At 44.0% G+C, this 27,381-nt stretch overlaps 1 protein-coding gene across 1 annotated transcript in view; it reads right to left on the minus strand.

Annotated features, from left to right (window-relative positions):
- HTR7 (5-hydroxytryptamine receptor 7) overlaps nucleotides 1–17,548 on the minus strand; it is a 133,233-nt gene extending 115,685 nt beyond the window's left edge. Inside the window, exon 1 of the mRNA XM_069979094.1 lies at nucleotides 17,022–17,548. Within this exon, the coding sequence (XP_069835195.1) occupies nucleotides 17,022–17,548 (527 nt within the window). The remainder of the gene's footprint in view (nucleotides 1–17,021) is intronic.
- Nucleotides 17,549–27,381: the final 9,833 nt, after the last annotated feature.

The raw sequence follows: 27,381 nt of genomic DNA on the forward strand, positions 1-27,381 counted from the left end.
GTGGGGTCATGTGCCGTAATACAGAAGCCAGGGCCTGATACAGAGATTGGCCGAGGGTACAGCGGTCGAACCCCCTGCAATCTCCTACTTTTTCCTGGAATACCTCTTTAAGCATTGGATCTTTTAGTCAATATTTAATTTTCTTAACAAGATAAAGTTTGGGACTGTTTCCCTAGCTCATGGCCAGGCACATTTTAAGTTTATTTAGCACATGTGATAATAAAGGGAACCTGTCATCGCTGTCATGCTGCCTGAGGCACAAGTCATTGGGGTCCCTGGTGGTCTCTCACTGCTTTGCAGGCCTTGGTTGATAGAACGCTCTCTATGATTGCACAGGTATTAACCCCTTCATGTCCACAATACGTATACATACGTTCCTGCTGCACATGCTCCGTGCAGCAGGAACGTATAGATATGTTCCTGAAGTGAAGGGGCTTTTGATGTGTGCGGGACGGCTGCAGTGAGAGCAGTCCCGCACACATCAGTGTGTCTGGGGCTGGAGACAATGACAGGCAGCAGCCATGCTGCGGGGGTCCCGATCGCTTGTACCAACGAGCAGGGGTAAGTCACTTACCTCCGTCCTGTCCTGGCATAGCATAGATCACTACATGCAATCTAATCTAATGCAATCTGATTGCATGTTTTACAGTAAAATATAAGTGTAAAAAAAAAAATAATTAAAAAAATAAGTTTTTAAAAGTATTTAAAAAAAACTTATAACCCTCCAAATAAAAGTTTAATATACCTGCTTGCCCATTATAAAAATAAAAATGGAAAAGGGAAAACGTCCCACCAACTTAAACTGTCTGCTAGCAGAGTCTAGACTCCGACGTGTGCACCTTATCACACTCAAGGAAATAAAAGAAAAGAAATAAGAGAAATGCGGAGAAGACTGCAATGATAGCAGGTACTATTCAAACAATTTATATAAAATAATAAACATAAAATACATATAAAGACAATGGTATAAGACAGCAAAAACTTTTTAAAACTCAAGTGTCCAAGAATGTCCTGAAACCAGCATAAACATCCCAAAATAGGTTACTGTGATCGCTTGCTAGTTATTTGTTTTGCTGTGAAAGATGGTATTACTCACTGTTCGTTGCGCTATCCGGCCGGATAGGTGATTAATATTCACAAATATAGTTCCTGAGAACGGAGCCAACAGACTGTTCAGTCAAAGCATTCTTCTTAGATGTAGAAGAATTCCCAGCAGATTGCAGTTAGAATTAGCTTGTAGGGTGCATAATGAGAGTAGTTATCCACCAAATTGTATCAGAAAACCTCTTTCCATCTTTCGCCACTGAAGATGGATAGAGGCTTTCCGAAACGCATCTAGCACAATTTGGTGGATAACTACTCCCATCATACACCCTACAAGCTAATTCTAACTGCTATCCTGCTACGTCTCTGCTGGGAATTCTCCTACGTCTAAGAGCGGCCAATCACCTGTACACGGCAAACATCACGTGCTGTGGCCACGGCACAGTGTTTGGAAGATCGCACACTGATTACCATCCAGCTTCGGCTGAACAGTCTGTAGGCTCCATTCTCAGGAACTATATTTGTGAATATTAATCACCTATCTGGCTGGATAGCGCAACGAACAGTGAGTAATACCATCTTTCACACCAAAACAAATGACCAGCAAGCGATCACAGTAACCTATTTTGGGATGTTTATGCTGGTTTCAGGACATTCTTGGACACATGAGTTTTAAAAAGTTTTTGCTATCTAATACCATTGTCTTTATATGTATTTTATCTTTGTTATTTTATATAAATTATATGTTTATATGACGCACACTTTCAGCACTACCCTGTATGGTTTTGTTCACATTCGCTTTTTGCTATAGTGTAAGAGCTGTGTATCAGTAGAGTTGTAACCTGCTAACAACCTCAGTGTGTAAAAGGTCCTATGTTAATTTGTATCTGATCGCGCTCCTCAGTTGTATCGCTATATCCACATTAATACTACCAAGGCATCAGTAGTGAAGCGATAAGATCGCTTCACTACTGATGCCTTGGTAATATTAATGTGGATATAGTGATACAACTGAGGAGCGCGATCAAATACAAATTAACAAAGGACATTTTATATAAATTGTTTGAATAGTACCTTCCATCATTGCAGTCTTCTCCACATTTTTCTTTTTTCTTTTATAAAAATAAAAATATGTAAAAATAATAATAAATAAACATTTTACATATTGTAGCGTGTGGATTTGTCCGATCTATTAAAGTATAACATTATTGTTCCCGCACAGTGAACGACGTAAACGGGAAAAAAACACCAGGATTTTTCTAAATGATATATCAGGAAAAAAATAATAAAAAGCAATCCAAATCTTTATCCTACACCAATATGATATTAATAAAAAAAAATGAGACCTTAACCAGCCCTGTAGGTGGAAAAATAAAAGCGCTATGGCTTTTAGAAGGCGGGGAGGAACATTGCATTAATTTGATCCGGACATCTTGGCACCAATACCTTGGTCCTGAAGGGGTTAATCTATGAATAAAGGCTGGTGGGGTGAGGAGAAGCTAACAAGGACCAACCAAATGATTTGTGGTTCAGGCAGCATAACATTGATGACAAGTTCCCATTTAAGGCTAAAGTATATGAAATGCATTATGCATTGTTTCATTGTACATAACAAATATATTAAACAGCCTGCACCACACTGATAAATCTGGCACTTTTGAAGTCTTAGGCTATGTTCACACTAAGTAAAAGTACAACCGTTGTTGCCATCGGCAACAACAGCCGTACTTTGTGCGGTGTGGATATAGCCTTATCTTCTGTGGGATCCCGGCCGGAGCATATACGCTCCGGCCGGGATCCCGTACGGGGCTGCAAATAACTGACATGTCAGTTTTCTGCGGCTGCAATTCAATGAATTGCGTGCATAGGAAACCCTGTCAGTTCACACAATGAAGTGAACGGCTCCAGCCGCTTGCTTCATTGTGTGCTGTGGGAGGTTCTGATGCGGGCGCGCGCTGATGCGCCCGCATCAGAACCCTTCGGCCGGAAAGATCCTCTGTACGGTACTTAAGTACCGGCCAGGATGATCCGTGCAGTGACCGGGGTCACGGAAGGGCCGGTCTCTTATTTAATGTAAACATAGCCTTACTACTCTAAATTTGCACATAGAAAGTTTAAGTAAATCTGGGCCATGGATCAATACAGAGAGGTTGCACATGTGCAGCAATCTCTTCCCCTGCTGTCTCATAAAACAATATATTCATTTTACTTTGAAATTACAGATTTTTTTAAATAAACATTAAAGGTTGTTTTTTTTTTTTCTGGATGGACTACAGAGCATGCCACAGGATCAAGTGAACAGGAGCTGAGCAGAGCTATAGATACAGGTCACCACCGCTAAACAGTGAACGGAGACAAACTGCACCCAGCTCCGCTCCATGTGTTGCGCTGTTCCCAAACAGCTAATCTATGCAGGTGTCAGTTGTCAGCCCCCTGCCGATCAGTGACTGATAAGCTATATCCAGTATGAAAACATTCAATTGTTTAAAGGAGTTACCCAGAGATCAGAAAAGATCCTACCTACTCTGTTTACCAGTGCTGCACTTCCTCTTTTTGTCTGTCATTGGTCATAACTTCCGGGGGATGACTTCCGTAGGGATGCTCCGAACCTGCCGAGGTTCGGTTTCGTACGAACCCGAACTCTCGGCAATGATTCCCGCTGTCTTCCCCCTCTGTGGAGAGGGTGGATACAGCGGGAGTACCGCCTGGAAAACTGGGATACAGCCATAGCCATAGGCTGTATCCCAGTTTTCCAGGCTGTCCTTCCGCTGTATCCACCCGCTGCATGGAGCGGGCAGACAGTGGGAATCTGATGCCGAGTGTTCGGGTTCATACGAACCCGAACCTTGGCAGGTTCGGATCATCCTTAGTTGCAGGCAATGTTCAATAGCTTACCAAGGCTACCAACGTCACAGTGACATTGGGCAGTCATTGAACACTGCCTGTGGTCATGGGTTTGTCCACCCGACAATATGCACCTACCCCCTTTTTGTCTAGAAGATCTTCATACAAAATGGTCAGAGGAAGGAAGTTCAGAAAAGGTAAGACAGGATTATTCCTTTAAGAACAGAGCAACATTGCAACTGTATGCAATGCTATGCATGTTCATACATACTGCACTTCTTTAAGACCCTATTACACGGTACGATTATTGGTCCATAATGTTCTGTGTAATAGAAGGCAACAATAAGCCGACATGAAGGATGTTCACTGATCGTTGCAGTCGTTTGTCTTTCAACATGTTGAAAGATAAACGAGTCATAGCAGCGATATGCTGCCGTCGCTCCGTGGAATAGAGCCGCTGCTATCTGCTATGAGCTGCCCGGACGATCTAGCGATCACCCGGGCAGCCCCCTGCACTTACCCGCTCGCTGCCGTGGCGCGTAATAGCGGCGGCAGCGAGTGGGGGACGAGGAGCTCCTCTAGTCGCCCTGTTTAATAGGGGCTTTTCATGGGACATAGGATTTTTTCTGTTAATGGGATATATATATGCATTTGTCAGCACTCCATGTCACGTGTGATATATAGTACATGCATATATATGATATATAGTATTCACAACATTTTCTTACAACCAAAAAGTGCAAATTAAAAATTTCAAATTAATCAAACAGCTTGCAAATGCCTGAGTAAAGTTGAATCGGTCAGGCAGCACACTGTTCAGTCACCTCATTTTTTGTGACAGATTGCTAAATCTCTTCCCTTGTAGGCAAGAAAAACCACCAGGGTGAATGCCACAGAAAATGAAAAATGTAGCAATTCTTAAATAAATCTATGTAAAACCACACTTATCCCAATGTTTTTGACGTGCAACTACTCTAGACTATTTTACATAAAATATTTCACTTGCACATGCTGTACTGTTTTATTGTGGAACTTCATGCTGTTTCATTCTAATTCACAGTAAAAAGAGATTTACAAAATAAAAATAGGAAAAACAAAACACCATATACAGCGGTTCCCTTTCCTGTCTGAAAAATCTTGTTTAAAGGGAATGTGCCATCAGAAAATGACCTATTGTTTTACCCCTTCAGGACCTGGCTAATTTTCGTTTTTGCGTTTTCGTTTTTTCCTCCTTGTGCTTAAAAGGCCATAGCACTTGCATTTTTTACGCCATTCGCCCTGGGTAAAACTGACTTGTTATGCATGTTCCTCAAGTCATTACGATTAAAACGATATATAACATGTATAACTTTTCTTGTATCTGATGGCCTGTAAAAAAATTCAAACCATTGTTAACAAATATACGTTCCTTAACCCCTTCGTGCTGCAGCTAGTTTGGGCCTTAATGACCAGGCTAATTTTTCAAAATCTGACCTGTCTCACTTTATGCTCTTATAGCTCAGTGATGCTTTAACGTATGCTAGCGATTCTGAGATTGTTTTTTCGTGACATATGGCACTTTATGTTAGTGGCAAAATTTGGTCACTATTTTGTGTGTTTTTTGTGAAAAACATCAAAATATCATGAAAAATTGAAAAAATTTGCATTTTATGAACTTTGAAATTCTCTGCTTCTAAAAAAAGAAAGTCGTAGCACATAAGTTAGTTACTAAGTCACATTACCAATATGTCTTCTTTATTCTGGCATAATTTGGTAAACATATTTTACTTTTTTAGGGTGTTATGGGGCTTAGAAATGTATCAGCAAATTATCACATTTTCGTGAAACTGATTTTTTTAGGGACCAGTTCTTTTTTTAAATGGATTTAGAAGTCTGGTATCCTGAAAACCCCCATAAGTGACCCCATTTTGGAAACTACACACCTTAAAGAATTAATCTAGGGGTATAATGAGCATTTTAACCCTACAGGGGCTGGAGGAAAGTATTCACAATTAGGCCGTAAAAAAATTGAAAATTTTAATTTTCCAATAATATATACGTTTAGATTAAAGTTTCTCATTTTCAAAAGAAATATGAGACAAAAAGCACCCCAAAATTTGTAATGCAGTTTCTCTTGAGTACAACGGTACACCCCTCAAAGAATTCATCTTGGTGTGTGGTGACCATTTTGACCCCACAGGTATTACAGGAAAGTATTCAAAAGAAGACAGTAAAAATGAAAAACTCGAATTCTTCCAATAATATGTTCATTTAGTTTGAAATTTCTCAATTTCACGAGGAACAAGAGGAAAAAAGTACCGCAAAATTTGTAACGCAGGTTCTCCTGAGTACAATGGTACCCCATATGTGGGCATAAACCACTGCATGGGCACACAGGAGGGCTCAGAAGGGAAGGAGCGCCAATTAGCTTTTTCAATGCAAATTTTGCTGCAGAAGTTTCTGAGCGCCAGGTGCGTTTGCAGAGCCCCTGTAGTGCCAGCGGAGTAAAATCTCGCCATAAGTCACTCCATTTTGGAAAGTGCACCCCTCAAAGTATTCATCTTGGTGTGTGGTGACCATTTTGACCCCACAGGTATTAGAGGAAAGTATTCAAAAGTAGACAGTAAAAATGAAAAACTCAAATTTTTCCAATATTATGTTCTTTTAGTTTGAAATTTCTCAATTTTATGAGGAACAAGAGGAAAAAAGTACCCCAAAATTTGTAACGCAGGTTCTCCTGAGTACAATGGTACCCCACATGTGGGCATAAACCACTGCATGGGCACACAGGAGGGCTCAGAAGGAAAGGAGCGCCAATTAGCTTTTTCAATGCAGATTTTGCTGAAGAAGTTTCCGAGCGCCAGGTGCGTTTGCAGAGCCCCTGTAGTGTCCGTAGAGTAAAATCTCCCAATAAGTCACCCCATTTTAGAAAGTGCACCCCTCAAAGAATTTATTTTGGGGTGTGGTGAGCATTTTGACCCCACAGGTGTTTGAGGAAAGTATTCAAAAGTAGACAGTAAAAATGAAAAACTCGATTTTTTCCAATAATATGTTCCTTTAGTTTGAAATTTCTCAATTTCTCGAGGAACAGGAGAGAAATGTCACCCCAATATATGTAAAGCAGGTTCTCCTGAGTAGAACGGGTACCCCATATGTGGGCATAAACCACTGCATGGGCACACAGCCGGGCTCAGAAGGGAAGGAGCGCCAATTAGCATTTTCAGTGCAGATTTTTCTGAAGAAGTTTCTGAGCGCCAGGTCCGTTTGCAGAGCCCCTGTAGTGTCAGCAGAATAGATTCCCCCCAAAAGTCACCCCATTTTGGAAAGTGCACCCCTCAAAGAATTCATCTTGGGGTGTGGTGACCATTTTTACCCCACAGGTATTAGAGGAAAGTATTCAAAATTGCCCAGTAAAAATGAAAAACTCTAATTTTTCCAATAATATGTTGGTTTAGTTTGAAATTTCTCAATTTGACTAGGAACAGGAGAGAAAACGTACCGCAAAATCTGTAACGCAGGTTCTCCTGAGTACAACGGTACCCCATATGTGGGCATAAACCACTGTATGGGCACACAGCAGGGCTCAGAAGGGAAGGAGTGCCAATTTGCTGGAGCAAAACCGCAGCTAGTAATGGTTATTAGAATAGCGCAGTTACTAAAATAGAATAAAAAAAATGAGATTACAGGTAATGTGGGGTTGTAACGGGCAACCAGGGGTGGTTATAGGCAACCTGAGGTGGTTACAGGTAATCTGGGGTGGTTACGGACAACATGGGGTGGTCACGGGCAACCTGCTGTGGTTACTGCAACGTGGGGTAGTTACAGGCAACGTGGGGTGGTTACGGGCAACGAGGGGTGGTTATGGGCAACGTGTGGTGGTCACGGGCAACCTGCTGTGGTTACGGCAACGTGGGGTGGTTACAGGCAACGTGGGCTGGTTACAGGCAACGTGGGCTGGTTACAGGCAACGTGGGCTGGTTACGGGCAATCTGCTGTGCTTACAGACAATCTGGGATGGTTACAGGAAACGTGGGGTGGTTACGGGCAACCTGCAGTGCTTACAGACAATCTGGGGTGGATACGGGCAACGTGGGGTGGTTACGGGCAACCTGCAGTGCTTACAGACAATCTGGGGTGGTTACGGGCAACGTGGGGTGGTTACGGGCAACCTGCAGTGCTTACAGACAATCTGGGGTGGTTACGGGCAACGTGGGGTGGTTACGGGCAACCTGCAGTGCTTACTGACAATCTGGGGTGGTTACGGGCAACGTGGGGTGGTCAGAGGCAATGTGGGGTGGTTACGGATAAACTGAAGTTCTTATAGGCAATCTGGGGTGGATACCTGTTATCTGGCATGGGCACCGCAATCTGGAGGGGGTCATTGGCAATTTGGGGTGGTCAGAGGCGCTGTGGCGTGGTCAGAGGCGACGCGTGGTGGTCAGAGGCAACGTGCGGTGGTCAGAGGCGACGTGCGGTGGTCAGAGGCGACATGCGGTGGTCAGAGGCGACGTGCGGTGGTCAGAGGCGACGTGCGGTGGTCAGAGGTGACGTGCGGTGGTCAGAGGCATCGTGGCGTGGTCAGAGGCAACGTGCGGTGGTTACGTGCAATCTGGGGGGGGTTACATGTAATCTGGCATGATTACGGGGAACCTGGGGGGGTTATGTGCAACCTGGAAGGGTTACAGACAATCTGGGATTGTTACTGATAAACTGAAGTGCTTATAGGTAATCTGGGGTGGGTACATGTAATTTGGGGTGGTTACGGGCAATCGGGAGGGGGTCACTGGCAATTTGTGGTGGTTACGGGCAACGTGCGGTGGTTACGGGCAACTTGCGGTGGTTACGGGCAACGTGCGGTGGTTACGTGCAACGTGCGGTGGTTACGGGCAACGTGCGGTGGTTACGGGCAACGTGCGGTGGTTACGGGTAATCTGGGGAGGGGTTAGGGGTAATTTGGGAGTAAACTGCAATTATTACTATAATAAAAAGTGTGTGTTTTATTTTTTTGTATGTTTGTCACTTTTTGTACTTTACATATTCATTTTCACTGTATTACTATGATTACTGTGATATTTTCTATCTCAGTAATCATAGTTCAGTGACAGAGACCAAATTGGTCTCTGTCACTTTAAATTTTCAGAGTTGGCTGGTTGTGAAGCGCATGCGCACTTCATAACCAGCCAGGACGTCGAGGAGGAAGGAGCTCCGTGGATCCGGTGAGTATATGGGGAAGGGGGGGTGACTGGGGGACGGGGGTGACAGGGGGGGTGGGGGGCGACTTGGGGGGTGGGGGGACATCACTTTTTATCCCCTGTCACCAATCATTCATGGTGACAGGGGATAAAAAGTGCCTGGATGCACATGGCACAAGCGATCAGCGGTATATAGTATATACCGCCAATCGCTTGTACCGGGACCAAACAGGGGGGTCCCCGATGACTGCCCCATGCTCTCCGCTACCTCCGGTGGCGGAGAGCATGGGGCTTTCATTCATTTTAACTTTTACATCGCTGTGAACCGACATTAGTCGGTTCACAGCGATGGCGGCGGCCATCTTGGAAATGATGGCCGCCGGGGGAGGGGGGTTAGTTATTGGGGCACTAGGGGGGGGCTGATCTGAGGTCTGGGGGACACTTATTTCATCTCCCCCCGCCGTAGATTCACGGCGGGGGGAGATGAAAGGCGGCGGCGGCACCGGTAATCCCCATTACCGACGGTCGCCGCTATAACGTTAATAGCGGCGATCGTCGGTAAGGGGGGGGGCGGGACGGACCCCACACACTGCCCCAACCCCTCAGCTACCTCCGGTAGCCGGGGGGATGGGGTGGGGGCCGTCCCGGCCCCGCAGCCTTATTCTCTGCCATCGCCGTAAAAAGCTGATGGCAGCAGAATAAGGACCATTAGTGACCGCCGTAGAAAGCCGTATCGGCGGTCACTAAGGGGTTAAAGTCGCTCTATTCCCATACTTATAACGCTTTTGTCCTTTGGTCTATGGGGCTGTATGAGGTGTCATTTTTTGCGCCATGATGTTTACCTTGATTATATCGGTACCTTGATTGCGCATGTTTACCTTGATTGATATCGGTACCTTGATTGCGCATATACGACTTTTTGATCGCTTTTTATTACATTTTTTCTGGATTTGATGCGACCAAAAATGCTCAATTTTGCACTTTGGGATTTTTTTGCGCTGACGCCATTTTTCGTACAAGATCAGGAATGTGATTAATTAATAGTTTGGGCGACTACGCACATGGCGATAGCAAACATGTTTATTTATTTATTTATTTATTTTATTTAAAACCTGGGAAAAGGGGGGTGATTCAGACTTTTATTAGTGGAGGGGGCTTTTTACTTATAACAATACTTTTTTTTCTTTTTTTACACATATACTAGAAGCCCCCCTGGGGGACTTCTAGTATATACACTTTGATCTCTCAATGAGATCTTTGCTGTATACTTATACAGCAAAGATCAATGAGATCGGCACTCGTTTGCTTTCGGCTGCTGCTGCAGCCGAAAACAAACGAGTGCCGAGCCGGGGACGGCGCCATCTTGGAGCGGTCCCCGGAGGAGCGATCTCCGCCACTAGACACCAGGGAAATGCTGCATCCGGTAATCGGATGCAGCTGTCATGGCGATCGGACCGTGCCCGCTAATACCCGTGGTCCTGGGCTACACGAGGCACCCGGGAACGCGGCGGTTCAGAGCGGGGTTGCCGCGCGGCCCCGCTCTGAACGCCCGCACCCGCGCGAGGATGTACAGTTACGTCCTCATGCGGGAAAGGGTTAAATCATGTTTTTATGTTAAACATATTTTTTTAAAGAATTTTTAGAGATTTATTACTTTTTATTTTTTATTTTTTATTTTATTATTTATGTTAGAAGATAATCCTGAAATCTTGCAGTGTTCATTTTCACCACTGTTGCTAAAGGTTAACTAACACTTCCTGTTGTATCTGTAGTGATAGGAGGAGACTTCTGTAAACTGATCTTTGCAGCATGGCAGCAACATGTGACACCATTAGAAGAGACAATAGCAGCTCATTGTGGAATGACCTCAGAGCATGCTCAGTAATGCTTCACATCCATCTCAAGGGGGCAGACGTCTATTGTTGTCCATGTCCATGAGGATTGCTGTAAAAGTCACTAAATGCTGTTTAAAACAGCTCAGGGCGAGATGGCAGCCCCATAACAATGTACAAAAAATAACAATATAATAAAATAAAATAAAAAGAAATGACACATTCCTTTTAACTATTGAGCTTCATAGATAATAACTTTAGAGATGCTTTGCATTTGAAGAATGTCTTTTCTTTACACATAGAAAGTTTTAATAAACCTGGGCCAATGGGTGCTTTCTGGTAGTAATTGTAAAATGGGCACACATGTGTCATACTTACAATTGATATGCAATGTGATGCGCGAAATCTCTGATGAGTAAAATTCACAATGAAATCAACAGTTATTTGGTTCTGGCACTAGTGAGGGACCAGCAAAGCTTTTATGTACTCCTCCCACCCAGAGCAAATTTATCTATACACATGATTATCTTGACATTTCCTTAAAATAGGATGATAAATTTGAAATAAGTCTCCTTGAGCAGAGCATCATAAAGACATATAGAGACTTACAAGCCATTCATGCTCCACTGGGAATTCTGGGGAGAAAGGATATACAAGGAACTTTGTCATATCACCTCTTAAGGGTACCTTGAGCTGGAACTTCTTCGCATATCCTTCCTTTCCAAAATTCCCAGTGGAACATGATTGGCTTGTACGTCTCCATAAGTCTTTATGATGCTCTCCTCAATGAGAATTAATATCCCTATTTCCTACCGACGAGGGGCATCAACCCTGAAACAGCTGTCTTCTTTTGGAGAGATTTTTGGCTTGGCATATATCCCTAGTCATGTCCTAAGACTCCTAGTGAGAGTGAAACTATGACTTTTCCTGAAGAGGAAAAAGACTTGAAAAGGAAGCGTGAGAAGTATACTTTGCATATCCTTCTGATATACATTGACAACATTTGAGGTAACTGGAGTTATATTTGGAACAGTATTTTATAACCTATTTCCCGTTTAGCTGTATAATAGAAAATAAAGAGAAATCAGCCCAAGACATCAGAGAAAGAATTTTTGCAATTTTTAAACTCCTAAAGGTTTGTGGTCATCGGTTTAAAGATAATTATGCCAGTTTAGATATTGTGGGACCACAAAGCTATCAAACTGTTCAGGAAAGAGAAAGGTTCTGTAATACTGACATATACTATACACAAAAAACATTTTGCCATATACAGTCTACACAAATAAAGCTATACAGTACATGAAAATGTTGCATTTAATGTAAAAAATATATATAACCGCAATATGTTACACACACTTTATATAAATGATACTTCTATATATAGTACAGATAAAGCAATGTAACATACTGTATAGATAAATAATGCAACATATGATGTACAGATAAATGATGCTGCCATACACTGTATATGTAAAAAAAAAAAAAACACTTTATACTATCTGTAAATATATACCTGCATTAAACCATACCAAATAAAGTCAGTATTAGATCATCCTGCATATGTAAAAACACACACAAATAATACACACATACAGTATATGTACACACATACTTTTATACAGGTGGCGGGACCATAAACCCACAGAAGTGGAGTTCAAACTTTGTTGAAAAACAGAAGCAGGAGAGGAAGGAAGCACACAGGACTGAATGTGTTCGATAACCTTACAGAGCTGCTTCCAGCCTGTGAGCTGTGAGAGTGCCAAGAGGCATTATCACTTCCATCCTACTGTTGCTGCCTGACACATGATCTTCACTAGCTCAGTTACACCCACCTGCTCCCTTTGGAACTTGCCACATAGTGGAACCAGCAAAGCTTTGCGCAGAGGACCTGCTGCTTGACCAGGTATGTTCACTTGGCTTGGCTCCTCTACATGAGACATGACAAAGAAAGCACACTGTGACTGGTGCTACATATACCATTAGTATAGTAATAGTGATTGTGATTGCTTTTTGGCTATCAATATGTGGTCAGTGGGGTGCCAATACCTGCCAAAGCTTCTCTGCCTAGATGTAAATTGTGTAGTGGCAATGCTGGGTTACTACAGCTCAGTTACCATTGAAGTGAATAGTAGCTGAGCTGCAGTACCCCGGAATGGTCAATATACAATAAATGGAGCTCAAGCAGTGGCGTAGCTACCATAGAGGCAGGGAAGGCGGTTGCTATGGGGCCCCTGAAGGGAGGGGCCCCAGGGAAGATAAGAGCCTCCTGTGTCCTTTTGCTTAACCCCTTATGTACTGCAGTGTGTAAGTGACCCAGTGTTCTCTTACATGCTGCAACACAAAAAAGGGTTAATTTGCTAAAGACAATTAGCTCTCTGATAACCTCTAACCTCTGAGCTCCTGCAGAGGTCAGAGGTTATCAGTGCAGGAGTGAACTAATTGTCTTCTGTATTAACCCTTTGTTTGTGTTGCAGCATGTAAGAGAACACTGGGTCACTGGGTTAAGCAAAAGGTAGTCTGCTCCTGCACCTATGTATATAACCATGAGGCTCCTAATAGGCTGTTATAGTTAAAGTGACACTGTCACCCCCATATATAATTTTTCAATCATCATAGACATTTCCAAGCCTCAATTAGCCCTCTGCATACCTTATTTTTTTTTTCCCTCACGCTGGTTGATGAGAAATTGTTACTTTGATGAAACGCTTCTAGCGCCACTGGGCGGGGCTTAGTCCCGGAAGCGCCACATAGCCCCGCCCAGTACATAGCCGTTGACCACGCCCCCTTTGTGTACCTCATATGTCTTGGCCGCCGCTCACATTCTTGACTACTGCTGGATGTAGGTGACGTGCGCGTGCGGTCGCACAGCCCGCGGATTGCACAGCCGCACGGTCGCTAGGCGTCCCGATGCCTCCGGAGCCCTCGCTGCGGCTATGAAACTCTCCTTACAGCCAGCAGTGAGGCGCAGAGTTAGTGCGCAGCAGTCTTCTCCGGCGCATGCGCAGTGCAAGTCGGCCGCCGCAGTAGGCCTGGGGTATGCAGAGGGCTAATTGAGGCTTGGAAATGTCTATGATGATTGAAAAATTATATATGGGGTGACAGTGTCACTTTAAATACAGTGGATTGCCAGAACAAGCAGACATTGGCCTTCTCCTCTGCCAGTTACTGTTGTGGCTAAACGCAGGATTATATATATATATATATATATATATATATATATATATATATATATATATTAGTGTGTAGGGGAGGGGGGCCCCGTACAGTTTTTTGCCATGGGGCCCCATGAATCCTAGCTATGCCCCTGAGCTCAAGCATTCATCTCCGTACACAATTCATATACAAGCATTCACAATAAACACTACCTTAAAGGCAATCTGTCAGCACCTGGAGCTTACCTGAGGTGCTGACTAGTTTACTAGTTAGAAGGGTACCTTTGTCTTAGCTCTTGGGCGAGGGGATGCTGCACAATTTCCTATCTCCCACTGTAATCAATAGGGATGAGCGAATAGTATTCGATCGAAAAGCTATTCGATGGAATACTATGCTATTTAAGCTATTCATTTTCATTTGAATATTCAAACAAAAAAACCCAGTAAAAATTAGATTCGCCATCCTATCCCCTGGTTCTTTTTTCCAGCAAATAAACATGCAGGGAGAGGGACAGGCACTAGGAATAGCCAGGACTGAATATAAGAATAGTGATTTCAGATTCGTGTCACTTGCTGGTTGGAGCTAGAGAGGGAGAGACTGTATAGCAGGGAGAGAAAGCTGTTAGGTGAAGTTAGGTAAGAAGGAACCCCCAAAAGCCCTTGTTAGGGCTAAAAGTATAGAAAGCAGAGATTTAGAAGGTGCTTTGAGACAGTGTGTTCAGGGTCCCATTAGACGAAGCGATTTTTAACGTTTACCGATAAACGATAAACGATTGCACACAAAATTGTTTATTGTTAACCTAAAATCGTTCACCATATTACACAGAACTATAGTGGTTAGTTCTGATCGTTATTGCGAACGATACTATGATAGTTTACTCCATCTGATCCCAGCAAAACAATGAACAATGTGCAATTACACTGAACGAGTAGTGAACAAATGCGGAACTTGAGCGAACGAATGTGGAATTACAGCAAACAATTAGCGAACAATTAGCGGACAATTAGTGAACAATAGTTAGCAAACAATAATCGTCACGTGTAATAGGGCCCTTGGGTAGCAAGGGACCCCCAAAAGGTAGATGCTTCCCCTGGTGTCCCAGGTGCATTCCAGAGGTTTTGGCATCATTTCCTGAGGTGCCGTTGTGGACTTGGTGACCTCCTAGTGGTCAAATATTTATTTCAAAGTTCCGAGTATTTTTTCCCATAGACTATAATGGGATTCGATATTTGATCGAATATACAAATATCGGGAACTATTCAAATCGAATTTCCGAATATTTTACTATTCACTCATTTCTACTAATCAAGAGTCAAAGAGTGGTTGTGTTGAGACGCTTGTGCTGTACTCTGCCAGGGCTCACTACTCCTTCCTCCTCCCTGAATATTTGGCCCCAGATGGGGCCTGCCTCCATGTTCGCACCACCCTCTAAAGCTGTCAAGGGCCGTTTGTGCCATCCTGACAGTTTGCCGCTGATATCACAGGCCACACAATTCTTATTTTCATTGTTTGAAAACGCGCCGTAGACCTGGGGAGTGGTGCACTTGCGCTGAGGGGCTGAAGCCACTCCCCTGGTGTACGGCATCCATTCGAACAATGAAGAGAAGAGACTAACTGTCAGGACAGCGCACACGGCCCTTGACAGCATTAACGCATGCGCAAAACATGGACGCTGGTGCGAGAGTGCAGGAGGCCGTCCGGGGAAGAATATTCATGGAGAAAGAGGAGGAGGAAGGAGTGGTGAGGCGTGCCAGAGTGCAACACGAGCACCTCACCACGACTCCTCTTTGAAACTTGATTACAGTGGAAGACATAAAATTGTGCAGTTTCCCCTCCCCCAGGAGCTAAGGCAAAGGTACCCTTTTAACTAGTAAGATGTTATTTAATGGACACTGCCAGCACCTGTCAGCTCTCGGTGCTGAAAGATTCCCTTTAATGATTCCAGTAGCCTGTAATCTTTCCTCTAATGAGGGACATTAAAATAAAACATGATTTGTCGGGACATGCAACCTTCCATCTCTCAGGCAAGTCCTAAAGTTCACTTATCCCTTGTTGGTGCTTTTGGTAATGGGCAGGGGTCAACTTGGACACATTGTTTTTGGCAAACCCCTTTAAGCAGATACATTGCAACAAGTCCAGTGAGCCAGGATATGGTCAAAAGAAAGATTGCAGCCCCTGAATGTAAACATATGTCTTCAAGCTACCGGTATATATCTATATAAGCAAATTTCATAACTCTCCACCCTACCAAAATGAAGTAGAAGTGTCTTTTTTAGCCTATGTAGCTGAAGCTTGCAATGTAACCAGTAAAGCTTCATTATCAATGTAAACCACAGCCCTATTGATTTCAACATTAGCATTATCACTGCTTAGGGACATGGAAGTCTGCAATCTAAAGGATCACGGCACTTTATAGTTTATTGAAGCCCAACTAATAGACCCCCACCAATGCTATCAATGACATGTCAAAAGATGAATAATGGCAGTAATACACTTCAAGCTTTATGCACATAAGTCTAAAGAATTTTTGCCTTTCACGCATTGTCTAAAAGGCTCTAATATTTGATTGTTTAAATTGGTTTAATAAAGTTATATCCTAAATGAATAATGTATGCTTATGAATAATTCATCCTCCTAATGCCCTTATCCTATCTAGAACACCTGCAGAGATGAGTAATATTCTGCAGATTTTTATTAGACGTTGAGCTGCAAAGATGTTGTGGCTGAAAAAGTTATTAAAGCTGTTAATTATTGTTGAGCAGAACAGTCGGTGACTACTGAAGGAACATTCAATAGATGAGTTTTCATTCTGGATGTGCCTTAACTTTTAACTTATCGATGGCAGAAAGTTTTGACCTTGATGCTTATGCATAGTTTAGGAGGATAGACGGTTACTGATGAGAAATAACAGCAAAATATACACTGAGTGCAGCACTAAATACCAAGAAGATACAAGAAATACATTTGATGGTCTTACCTGTCAATGCTAATGACACATAATGTCATTATAGAGGCTGTGCAGCACATCACATCCATTGCTATGAACACATTACAGAAGACGTGCCCAAAAATCCATTTCCCACCAATGAGGTCGGTGACACTGACAAAAGGCATAACGGCTATGGCTACAGATAAATCAGCCAAAGCCAAAGACACAATCAGATAGTTTGAGGGCTGCCGGAGTTTCTTTACAAAACAAACAGAAATGACTACTAGGCAATTTCCAGCAATGGTCAGTAAGGTAATGAGGGACAGGATGGCTCCTATTACCAGTTTTTCAATGTGTCCATAATTGAGGATTTGCTCTCCACATTGGGTGTCATTTTCACTTGCAAAGCTAGAGGTGGGCAATGGGCTGCTGGTGGTGGCATCTTCAATGATTTTCAGTAGAGAGGGGTTGAAAGAACCAGAAATCATTATAGAGGTGCTGAGATCCTCCAGATCTTCTATAACATAGGACCTGATATCACTGTATATGTGGCTGCTGTTGATAATGATGACCATTGTGATTTGTGTAGCCCATGTGTAGAGCCCCAAATACTTTGGGTCCAGCAGTTACCTCGCAGTGACCGTGATCAGATCACAAGGCATTACTCAGCCGCATCTGCTACTTGACTACGAAGAGATTCATTCTGGTCAAAGAACTAACCTTATCTCCCACTCCTTCTTGGTGGTCCCAACTTCCTTCAGATCCCCAGACATTGGTCCTCTACACCCATTCTTCATGCATTTTCTTTATATTCTCCTCATCCAGTAATCCAAGCAATAGATAGCAAAATGCACTTGTCTTAGTCAAGTTCCAGAAGACAGAAGTTGTGGCTCCAAGAGCTCCTCTTTATCAGCGCTTCTTCTTGCAATGCTTGCTAAGTCTTAAGGCTGGAAAAAAACATTCACATCTGACTTCCATGTGATTTTAGTGCTTTCCAGTCTTTAATGTCTTAGCAGCACCTCAAAGGCAGCGAGTGTAGTTTCTGCATTGAAGCTAAAAGCATCCAATCTATCCTCTCCATCATACAGCAATATAGCTCAGAAATGTGAATGCTTCATCATAATGGTGACATCTAGTGGACACCCGGTGCATTGTTTGTTCTTTGCAAGAAGATAGCAGACCACTGGAAATGTAAAATTCTGTCTGCATTGTGTTTGAGAAGCAGTGAGTTGATGCTGCAGGTTTGAGTTGTTACTATACAGTTGATTCATTAAAAAATGTTTTGATTCGGAGAAAGTTGTTACCTGTCTGCAATATATCACTTAAATAGGGTAAATAAATGTATTATAATTCAATATATGATTGTAAAACACTAAAGTGTTAAAGGGCAACTCCGGCAGATTTTTTAAATTTATTTAAAACAACTGGTTTTAGAAAGTGCCAGAGATTTGTAATTTACTTCTATTAAAAAATCTCAGGTCTTCCTGTACATATTAGCTGCTGTATATCCTACAGTACATGTCTATGTCTATGACATATAGCAGCTGATAAATACTGGAAAACGTGAGATTTAAAAAAGAAATAAATTACAAATCTCTAGCACTTTCTAATACCAGTTGATTTGAAAGAAACATTTTTTTTTGCTGGAGTTGCCCTTTAACAATATTTAAAAATTTGCAATTGTAACTTTAGGTTGCAAAAATATCCCCTCTATGTTTGAGACATTTAGGGAATAAAAGTAAGCTTCAGAATCCGAGATCCTGCAGCTATCCTTGTTTTCTCAAAGTCTGCACATATCAGGTAAGCTGTATGAAAGTTGACAAGCGTTTTTATAGCTTCTTATCACTTCCAATCGGTACTGTGAAAGTAGTCCTTGATGTAAGGTTGCTACAGTCTTGGACTGGCCCACAGGGTAACCGGTGAATGTCCTGGTGGGATTCTGAGCTACAGCAGCCTCCTAGTGTTGAGCGGACCCAGAATGTAAAATTCATCCATGTGTTTGGGTACACGGACCCGAACACACACTGTAGGCTTATCTGCCCCAAGATTTGAATATAGTAGCCATGCAGTGAAGGCCTATCTGCCCCAGATTTTGAATATAGTAGCCATGCAGTGAAGGCCTATCTGACACAAGATACGAATATAGTAGCCACGCACTGATGGCCTATCTGACACAAAATATAGATATAGTAGCAAAAAAACTGATGGCCTATCTGCGCAGTAGGATACGCAGACCTTAGACCGGTTGCTTTGTTCTACTGAGGCTAGTTCCTATCTTGTTCAGGATACTGCCCTGCTCTTTTTAGACATGTTCCTGGCGTGGGTCAGAGATTCCATGCCAGGGAGCTCCTCTGAGCTGGCTTTGGTGTGCTCATTCCCTGGGCGCAGTGGCCTGTTCCAGCCAACCAACTGGTTACAGGCCACTGGGTAGCTGGGGCTGAATATTCCCCACTTCTTCCTCCAAACTCTCATGTACTTCAGTCCAAGTGAGGTCTAGGGCCTTATCATCACCCCATTGCAACGTCTTCCTTTTCACTGGTGCCCTCCTACTCCCTCTTCCCACTGCAGAAATCAGCACTTTACACTTTGGATCCATAGATCTCTTTTGTGGTGAGAGTGCCTGTACTAAACAATGAACAGAGTTTTCTCCATTCACTGTGTGGAGGTGGTAATCTGCTACCGCAGCTCAGCTTCTGTCCAGTTCAACAGGAGCTAAGTATTGTATAGTTAGAAAGTCACACAAACTGACAAACGGCCTCCGCCTTTTTCACTGTGTAGTGTAGCCCCTTTAAAATATCCCCCTGAAAAGAGCAATTTAGTTGTCCTGGACTACCTGCTGTATAGAGGGTACATGGATTTAATATCTGTCAGGGCTGCGGCGGCGTCCCGCGCTCTGGACCGCAGCCGCACCCCCTCACCCTGTCCTGCAGCCGCCAGTGTCCACATGCAGGGACCCGGCGCTGCTGCCACTTCGGCCCCTGGGGGCGCCTCACCTCGGCCCGCTCCTGTTCGTCGCTGTGTCGGCCGGCGCGCGCATCGCCGCCTCCTAGGGTGCACGCACACCGGCTGTCTCAGAGTTAAAGGGGCAGTCCGCCCCTAATTGGTTGCTGCACATCACACTCTCCTATAAATTCCAGCCCTGCCCCACTACAGGTGTTGAAGCCTCTACATGCTTCCCATAGCGTTTGGCCCAGCTCCCTGTTGTTCCTGACCTCAGTCCTTGTTTCTAGTCCCTATCCGCTGTCCCTGTCCCTAGTCCCTGTCCGCTGCTTACCCATTGTTCCTGAGCACTGCCTGCCACCTGCGGTTACGCCTACAGACCTCTGCCTGCACTTCTGCCTACTGCTCCTGCCACGCCTCGCCTCGCCTGCTGTCACTAGCAACCAAGCCAGGGGTAGCGACCTGGGGGTCGCCTGCCGCAGCAAGTCCATCCCGCTTTGCGGCGGGCTCTGGTGAAAAACAGCGGCCCCTTAGACTCCGCTCCCTGGTGCGGTTAATACCATCGCTAGTGACGGTTCAGTGGATCCACGACTCCAGGCGTTACAATATCAGAGACAAGTAAGAGCAGCCAACAGCTCTTGTATAAATCATTTGACTCCCAGGTGACATGGCCTCTGATTAGAATCCTTCTCCGTCTGGCCAAGTTCTCTTATTTCTTCTAATGACTGCAGAGTTTGATGCAAAGACATGTTTTGCTGTACCCATCCTCAGCGTCTATAGCAATTCAAAAACATTTAGATCCCAGATTTTAAAGGGGTACTCCGGCCGTTCCTAGAGGCGGGCAGGCTGGGCGACCGTACAGGGCGCCAACAGCTGGGGGGCACTGGTGGCACCCCAGGCCGGCCTGATCAGCTGATCTCTCAGCTCCCCCCTCCCGGACCGCGCTCCTCCGAGCGCTCAGCACCTGTCAGGCGCCGCCTCCTCACACATCCTCTCCCTCTAGCAGGCCCAGTGACGTCATATCCTGCTGGATGGAGAAGATGTGTGAGGGGGCAGCGGCGGCCTGCTCCTCGCAGGCTAAAGAGGAGGCAGGGACCCGCTGGATGTTGCTGTATATAATGTTTTTTTGGGGGGTGGGGCAGAGCACAGGGGGGATTATTAATATGGTGACAGAATAGGTGGGATTATTACTATGGGGGCAGGGGGATATTACTATGGGGGAAGAACAGGGGGATATTACTAAGGGGGGAGCACTGGGGGATATTACTAAGGGGGGAGCACTGGGGGATATTACTATGGGGGGGCACTAGGGGATATTACTAAGGGTCAGAACATGGGGAATATTACTAAGGGGCAGAGAACATGGGGATATTACTAAGGGGCAGAGCACAGTGGGGGATAATACTAAGGGGCAGAGCACAGGGGGGGATATTACTAAGGGGCAGAGCACAGGGGGGGTATTACTGAGGGGCAGAGCACGGGGGGATATTACTAAGGGGCAGAGCACAGGGGGGATATTACTAAGGGGCAGAGCACAGGGGGATATTACTAAGGGGCAGAGCACAGGGGAATATTACTAAAGGGCAGGGCACAGGGGGGTATTACTAAGGGGCAGAGAACAGGGGGATATTACTAAGGGACAGAGAACAGGTAGGGTATATTACTAAGGGACAGAGAACAGGGGGGTATATTACTAAGGGGCAGAGCACAGGGGATATTACTAAGGGGCAGAGCACAGGGGGATATTACTAAGGGACAGAACAGGGGGGGTATATTACTAAGGGGCAGAGCACAGGGGGATATTACTAAGGGACAGAACGGGGGGTATATTACTAAGGGGCAGAGCACAGGGGGATATTACTAAGAGACAGAGAACAGGGGGATATTACTAAGGGACAGAGAACAGGGGGGGTATATTACTAAGGGGCAGAGCACAGGGGGATATTACTAAGGGGGCAGAGCACAGGGGGGGATATTACTAAGGGGCAGAGCACGGGGAGGATATTACTAAGGGGCAGAGCACAGGGGGTATATTACAAAGGAGCAGAGCACAGGGGGGGATATTACTAAGGGGCAGAGCACGGGGAGGATATTACTAAGGGGCAGAGCACAGGGGGGTATATTACAAAGGGGCAGAGCACAGGGGGGGGATATTACTAAGGGGCAGAGCACAGGGGGGTATATTACTAAGGGGCAGAGCACAGGGGGGTATATTACTAAGGGGCAGAGCACAGGGGGATATTACTAATGGACAGAGAACAGGGGGGTATATTACTAAGGGGCAGAGCACAAGGGGGAATATTACTATGCCAGATGCAGCACAGGGGGATATTACTATATAGGGGAACAGGGGGGATTATTACTATATGAGGGCTCAGCAGAGGATCCTACATACAGGAGGCAACCCACATACTGTACCTACTGATGTTACTGCACATGACACAAAAAAGTGGAAGTTGTAAAAGTGCAAAGTCTAAAATGTTTGTCTGGCAGGTTCAAAAGAGACGAATTGTAGCTGTAAGAAATCATCATGGTGATCTGGGAGTCACAGTTTGACTTTTTTTTTGCCCCAAGTTGAATAGGGTTGAATAACACTGCACTAAGCCGTAATACACACACTGCTTCTCCCTAGTAACAACCGCCGCTGCCCGCCCCCTCCCCCTGGACATCACTTGAGGGGGGGGGGGGGGGGGGCGCTTTTCGCAATATGCGGCCTGTAGTTTAAATTACCCTGTATGTAATATTACTTTTTCTGGCACAAACATCTAGAATCAAGCAAACTACTCAGCTCTGGGAATGGGGATCTAATGTATGCTATACTTTGTATTTATTAAAGTCCTTGGGGTTAAGCAGACATATTTAACCAGATTTATGTTAGTTTCTCTTTAAAACTCGTAAGGCTTCCATTGACTTAGGAGAGAAGAACATCCAGTGACATTGGAAGTAAGTGTGTGACCAAGGGGATGCACTGCCAGGAACAGGATGTTAACACTGAATTAAGATATACATTGCTTGGGAAGCTCCCCATGCAGAACAAATGTCATTAAGATGGATCTGAGTAGTGGATTAGATAGTACTTAATGTTTTAATGCCTTCCTGAATGTCACCCCATTCAAAAGAAAATATCACATGCAAATAACATTCTTTATGATTTCTTAATTTTAAAATTCGTAGGAGGTCAAAGTACATGTGGATATCATTTCCATCATTATTTTATTGTATTTGTTTTATTAAAAAAAAAAAAGAAGATATAGATGAAAGCCTAGAGGAAAAGGTATGAAAGCTAGAGTTATAGAGGTAGGTAAAAAAAACTATAATAAAATAAACTCAACGGGTCCCAGCAAGTGCCAGAGATTTGGAATTTAATTCTATTAAAAAATCCTAAGCCTTCCAGTACTTATCAGCTCATATATGCCCTGTAGAAAGTGATGTTTTCTTTCCAGTCTGACACAGTGCTATTTATTTACTTTTTAAACTATTAAATATTAACCCCTTGAGGACCCGGCCCAAAATGACCCAGTGGACCAGGCCAAATTTTGTGATTTTGACCTGTTTCACTTTATCCATTAATAATGTCTAGATGCTTTTACATATCCTAATGATTCTGAGACTGTTTTCTCGTGACATATTCTACTTTATATTACTGGTAAATTTGAGTGGATATTTATAGCGAATACTTATGAAAAATCACAAAATAATGTGAAAAATTGTGAAAATTTTCATTTTTCTAACTTTGAAATATTCTGCCTGTAAGGAAAATAGTTATACCACATAAATTAGACACTAAATAACATTAGCAATATGTCTACTTTATGTTGACAGCATTTTTTAAACTTGCTTTCAATTTTTTAAAACACTGGAAAGCTTAAAAGTTTAGCAACAATTTCCCAAATTTTTGAGAAAATTTCAAAATCAGCTTTTGTTAGGGACCAGTTGAGGTTTGAAGTGAATTTAAGGGGATTGTATGTAATAACCCCCCCACAAATCACCCCATTTCAGAAACTGCACCCCCTAAACTGTTCAAAATTACTCCCAAAAAGTTTTTTAACTCTTTAGTTGAGTCACAGAAATAAAAGCTAAATGTGTAAGAAAATTGAAAATTTCAATTTTCTGTGCACAAATTATATTGTAATCCAATTTCTCTCATAGTAGAAAACCTATTACCAGAGAAATGCACCACAAAATGTATTGCCCTGTTTCTGCAGTTTAGAGAAATACCCCATATGTGGACATAAACTGCCAAGTGGGCGCTAGGAAAGCCTCCAAAGGGAAGGAGCGCTGTTTGGATTTTGGAAGCTTCATTTGGCAAGATTGGAGGACAGAGGCCATGTTGCCTTTACAAAGGCCCAGTGCTGCCAAAACAGTAGAACCCCCCCACAAGTGACACCATTATGGAAACTACACCCCTCAAGGAACGTAACAAGGGGTGTAGTGAGCATATCGACCCTATTGGTGGCAGGCATAATCTGCTAAGAAAATGAAAAATTACTTTTTTTTGACCAAAAAGTTAGTCTAGCCTCAAATTTTTCATTTTCACAAGTGGTTGAAAAAGAAAAAAACCTGCTAGACATGTAGAGAAATTCCCCCCGAGTACGGAAATACCCCACATGTGGACGTGAAATGTCAAGTGGGCGCTAGGAAAGCCTCCAAAGGGAAGGAGCGCCGTTTGGATTTTGGAAGCTGGATTTGGCCAGATTGGAGGACGGAGGCCATGTTGCCTTTACAAAGGCCCAGTGCTGCCAAAACAGTAGAAACCCCCCACAAGTGACACCATTATGGAAACTACACCCCTCAAGGAACCTAACAAGGGGTATAGTGAGCTTATGGACCCCACTGGTGACCGGTACAAATGTGGAACAATGTGCCGTGAAAATGAAAAATTTTATATTTTTAACTAAAATGTTAGTCTAGCCTCACATTTTTCATTTTCACAAGGGGTTTAAAAAAGAAAAAAACCTGCTAGACATGTAGAGCAATTCCCCCCGAGTACGGAAATACCCCACATGTGGACGTGAAATGCCAAGTGGGCGCTAGGAAAGCCTCCAAAGGGAAGGAGCGCCGTTTGGATTTTGGAAGCTGGATTTGGCCAGATTGGAGGACGGAGGCCATGTTGCCTTTACAAAGGCCCATTGCTGCCAAAACAGTAGAAACCCCCCACAAGTGACACCATTATGGAAACTACACCCCTCAAGGAACGTAACAAGGGGTGTAGTGAGCATATGGACCCTATTGGTGGCAGGCAAAATCTGCTAAGAAAATGAAAAATTACTTTTTTTTGACCAAAAAGTTAGTCTAGCCTCATATTTTTCATTTTCACAAGTGGTTGAAAAAGAAAAAAACCTGCTAGACATGTAGAGAAATTCCCCCCGAGTACGGAAATACCCCACATGTGGACGTGAAATGCCAAGTGGGCGCTAGGAAAGCCTCCAAAGGGAAGGAGCGCCGTTTGGATTTTGGAAGCTGGATTTGGCCAGATTGGAGGACGGAGGCCATGTTGCCTTTACAAAGGCCCAGTGTTGCCAAAACAGTAGAAACCCCCCACAAGTGACCCCATTATGGAAACTACACCCCTCAAGGAACGTAACAAGGGGTATAGTTAGTATATGGACCCCACTGGTGGCAGGCACAATATGGGACAATGGGTTGTAAAAATTAAAAAATGAATTTTTTCATTTTCACAGCACATTGTTCCACCTATGTGCCTTCCACCAGTGGGGTCCATATGCTTACTACACCCCTTTTTAGATTCGTTGAGGGGTGTACTTTCCATAATGGGGTCACTTGTGGGTATTTTCACTGTTTTGGCAGCACAGGCGCTTTGTAAAGTCAACATGGTGTCCGTCCTCTATTTTCGCCAAATCCAGCTTCCAAAACGGTGCTCCTTCCCTTTGGAGGCTTTCCTTGAGCCCGCTTGGCACTTTAAGTCCACATGTGAGGTATTTCCATACTCGGGGGCAAATTTTCTACATGTTTAGGGGGTATTTTTTTCTTCTAACACCTTGTGAAAATGGAAGATTCTAAGCTAGACCAACATTTTAGTATAAAAAATTAAATTTTTTAGACTAAAAGGTTGGTCTAGCCTGGAATCTTTCATTTTCTCAAGGGATTAAAAGTGGGGTGGATGGGGAATGAGCAGAGCAATTTCCGCCGAAGGGGGAAATACCCCACAAGTGGACATACATTACTAAGTGGACACAGGACAAGCCTCCAAAAGGACAGAGTGCCCTCTTGAGGCCGGAAAGGATCATTGAAGCCATGTTAAATTAACAAAGCCCCCAGGTTACCAAGACAGTAGATATGCCCCACAAGTGACCCCATTATGGAAACTACACCCCTCAAGGAATTTAACAAGGGGTGTAGTGAGCATATGGACCCCACTTGTGGGGGGTATCCACTTTGCATATAGGTGTGGAAATGAATTGCTATGTGGGCACAGGACAAGCCTCCAAAAGGACAGAGTGCCCTTTTGAGCCCTCATGCTACACGGACCTCACTGGTGACCGGCACATAGGTAGGGTTAAAAGAGAAAAATAAATTAGACATGCACGGAGTTGGCTGACAGTTGCAGACATTCTCAGGAAAATAAATAGAAAAATGCCCAAGCAAAAGGACGCCATTACAGAAACTACACCACCCAAGAAATGTATTTAGGAGGTGTAGGGTGCAAAAGCATTTCAAAAATTTATTTTCCTGGACTGAATGTGCTGCAGTAGTTGAAAATTAGAAATGCCAATTTTCACACTGCTCAACTGTAAGGCCAGTATGACTCTCTACGTCGGCATTTGATGCCGTCATGGAAAGTCTGCCCTCCACTAAAGGGCCAGTTCACACTGAGTAAACACGGCGTTATTCCGTGGCGGACCTCTCCGCCGTGCTCAGTGTGCTGCTGTAAGTGAATGAGAGGGTGCTCGCTGGTCCGCTCCCTGTCCTCTCCGCTCAAACTAGCGTGCGTCCTCTCATTCACTTACAGCAGCACACTGAGCACGGTGGGATTTACACCGTGTTTACTCATTGTGAACTGGCCCTAAGGGTGCGTTCACACCGAGCAATAACGTTGGAATTCCACCTGCCCCAGTGTAAACCAGTGTGTCTATGGGAGGGCTTGCACGCCTCCGCTCAAAGAACTGACATGTAAATTCTTTGAGCGGAGACGCACGAGCCCTCCCATACTAACACTGTTTGAGACTGAGACAAGTGGAGCTCTGCTTTGGAATTCCCCCGATTTTGCTCAGTGTGATCATGCCCTAATTATGCCGTGTATGTCCCTTCTAGAAAAAAAAAATCTAAATCTGGCTCTAATTATAAGCCTGCAAATACAATGGGCCTTGGGAGCCCATGTGTATTTGATGTCTAAATTAGGAGATAGGCACGGCATTGGCTGACAGTTGAAACATAGAAGCTCAACTGTCAGGCCAGTATGATTTTCCACATCGGCATGTGATGCCGACATGGAAAGTCTGCCCTCCAC

This window comes from Dendropsophus ebraccatus, chromosome 8 (assembly GCF_027789765.1).
Source record: "Dendropsophus ebraccatus isolate aDenEbr1 chromosome 8, aDenEbr1.pat, whole genome shotgun sequence".
Taxonomy (NCBI): domain Eukaryota; kingdom Metazoa; phylum Chordata; class Amphibia; order Anura; family Hylidae; genus Dendropsophus; species Dendropsophus ebraccatus.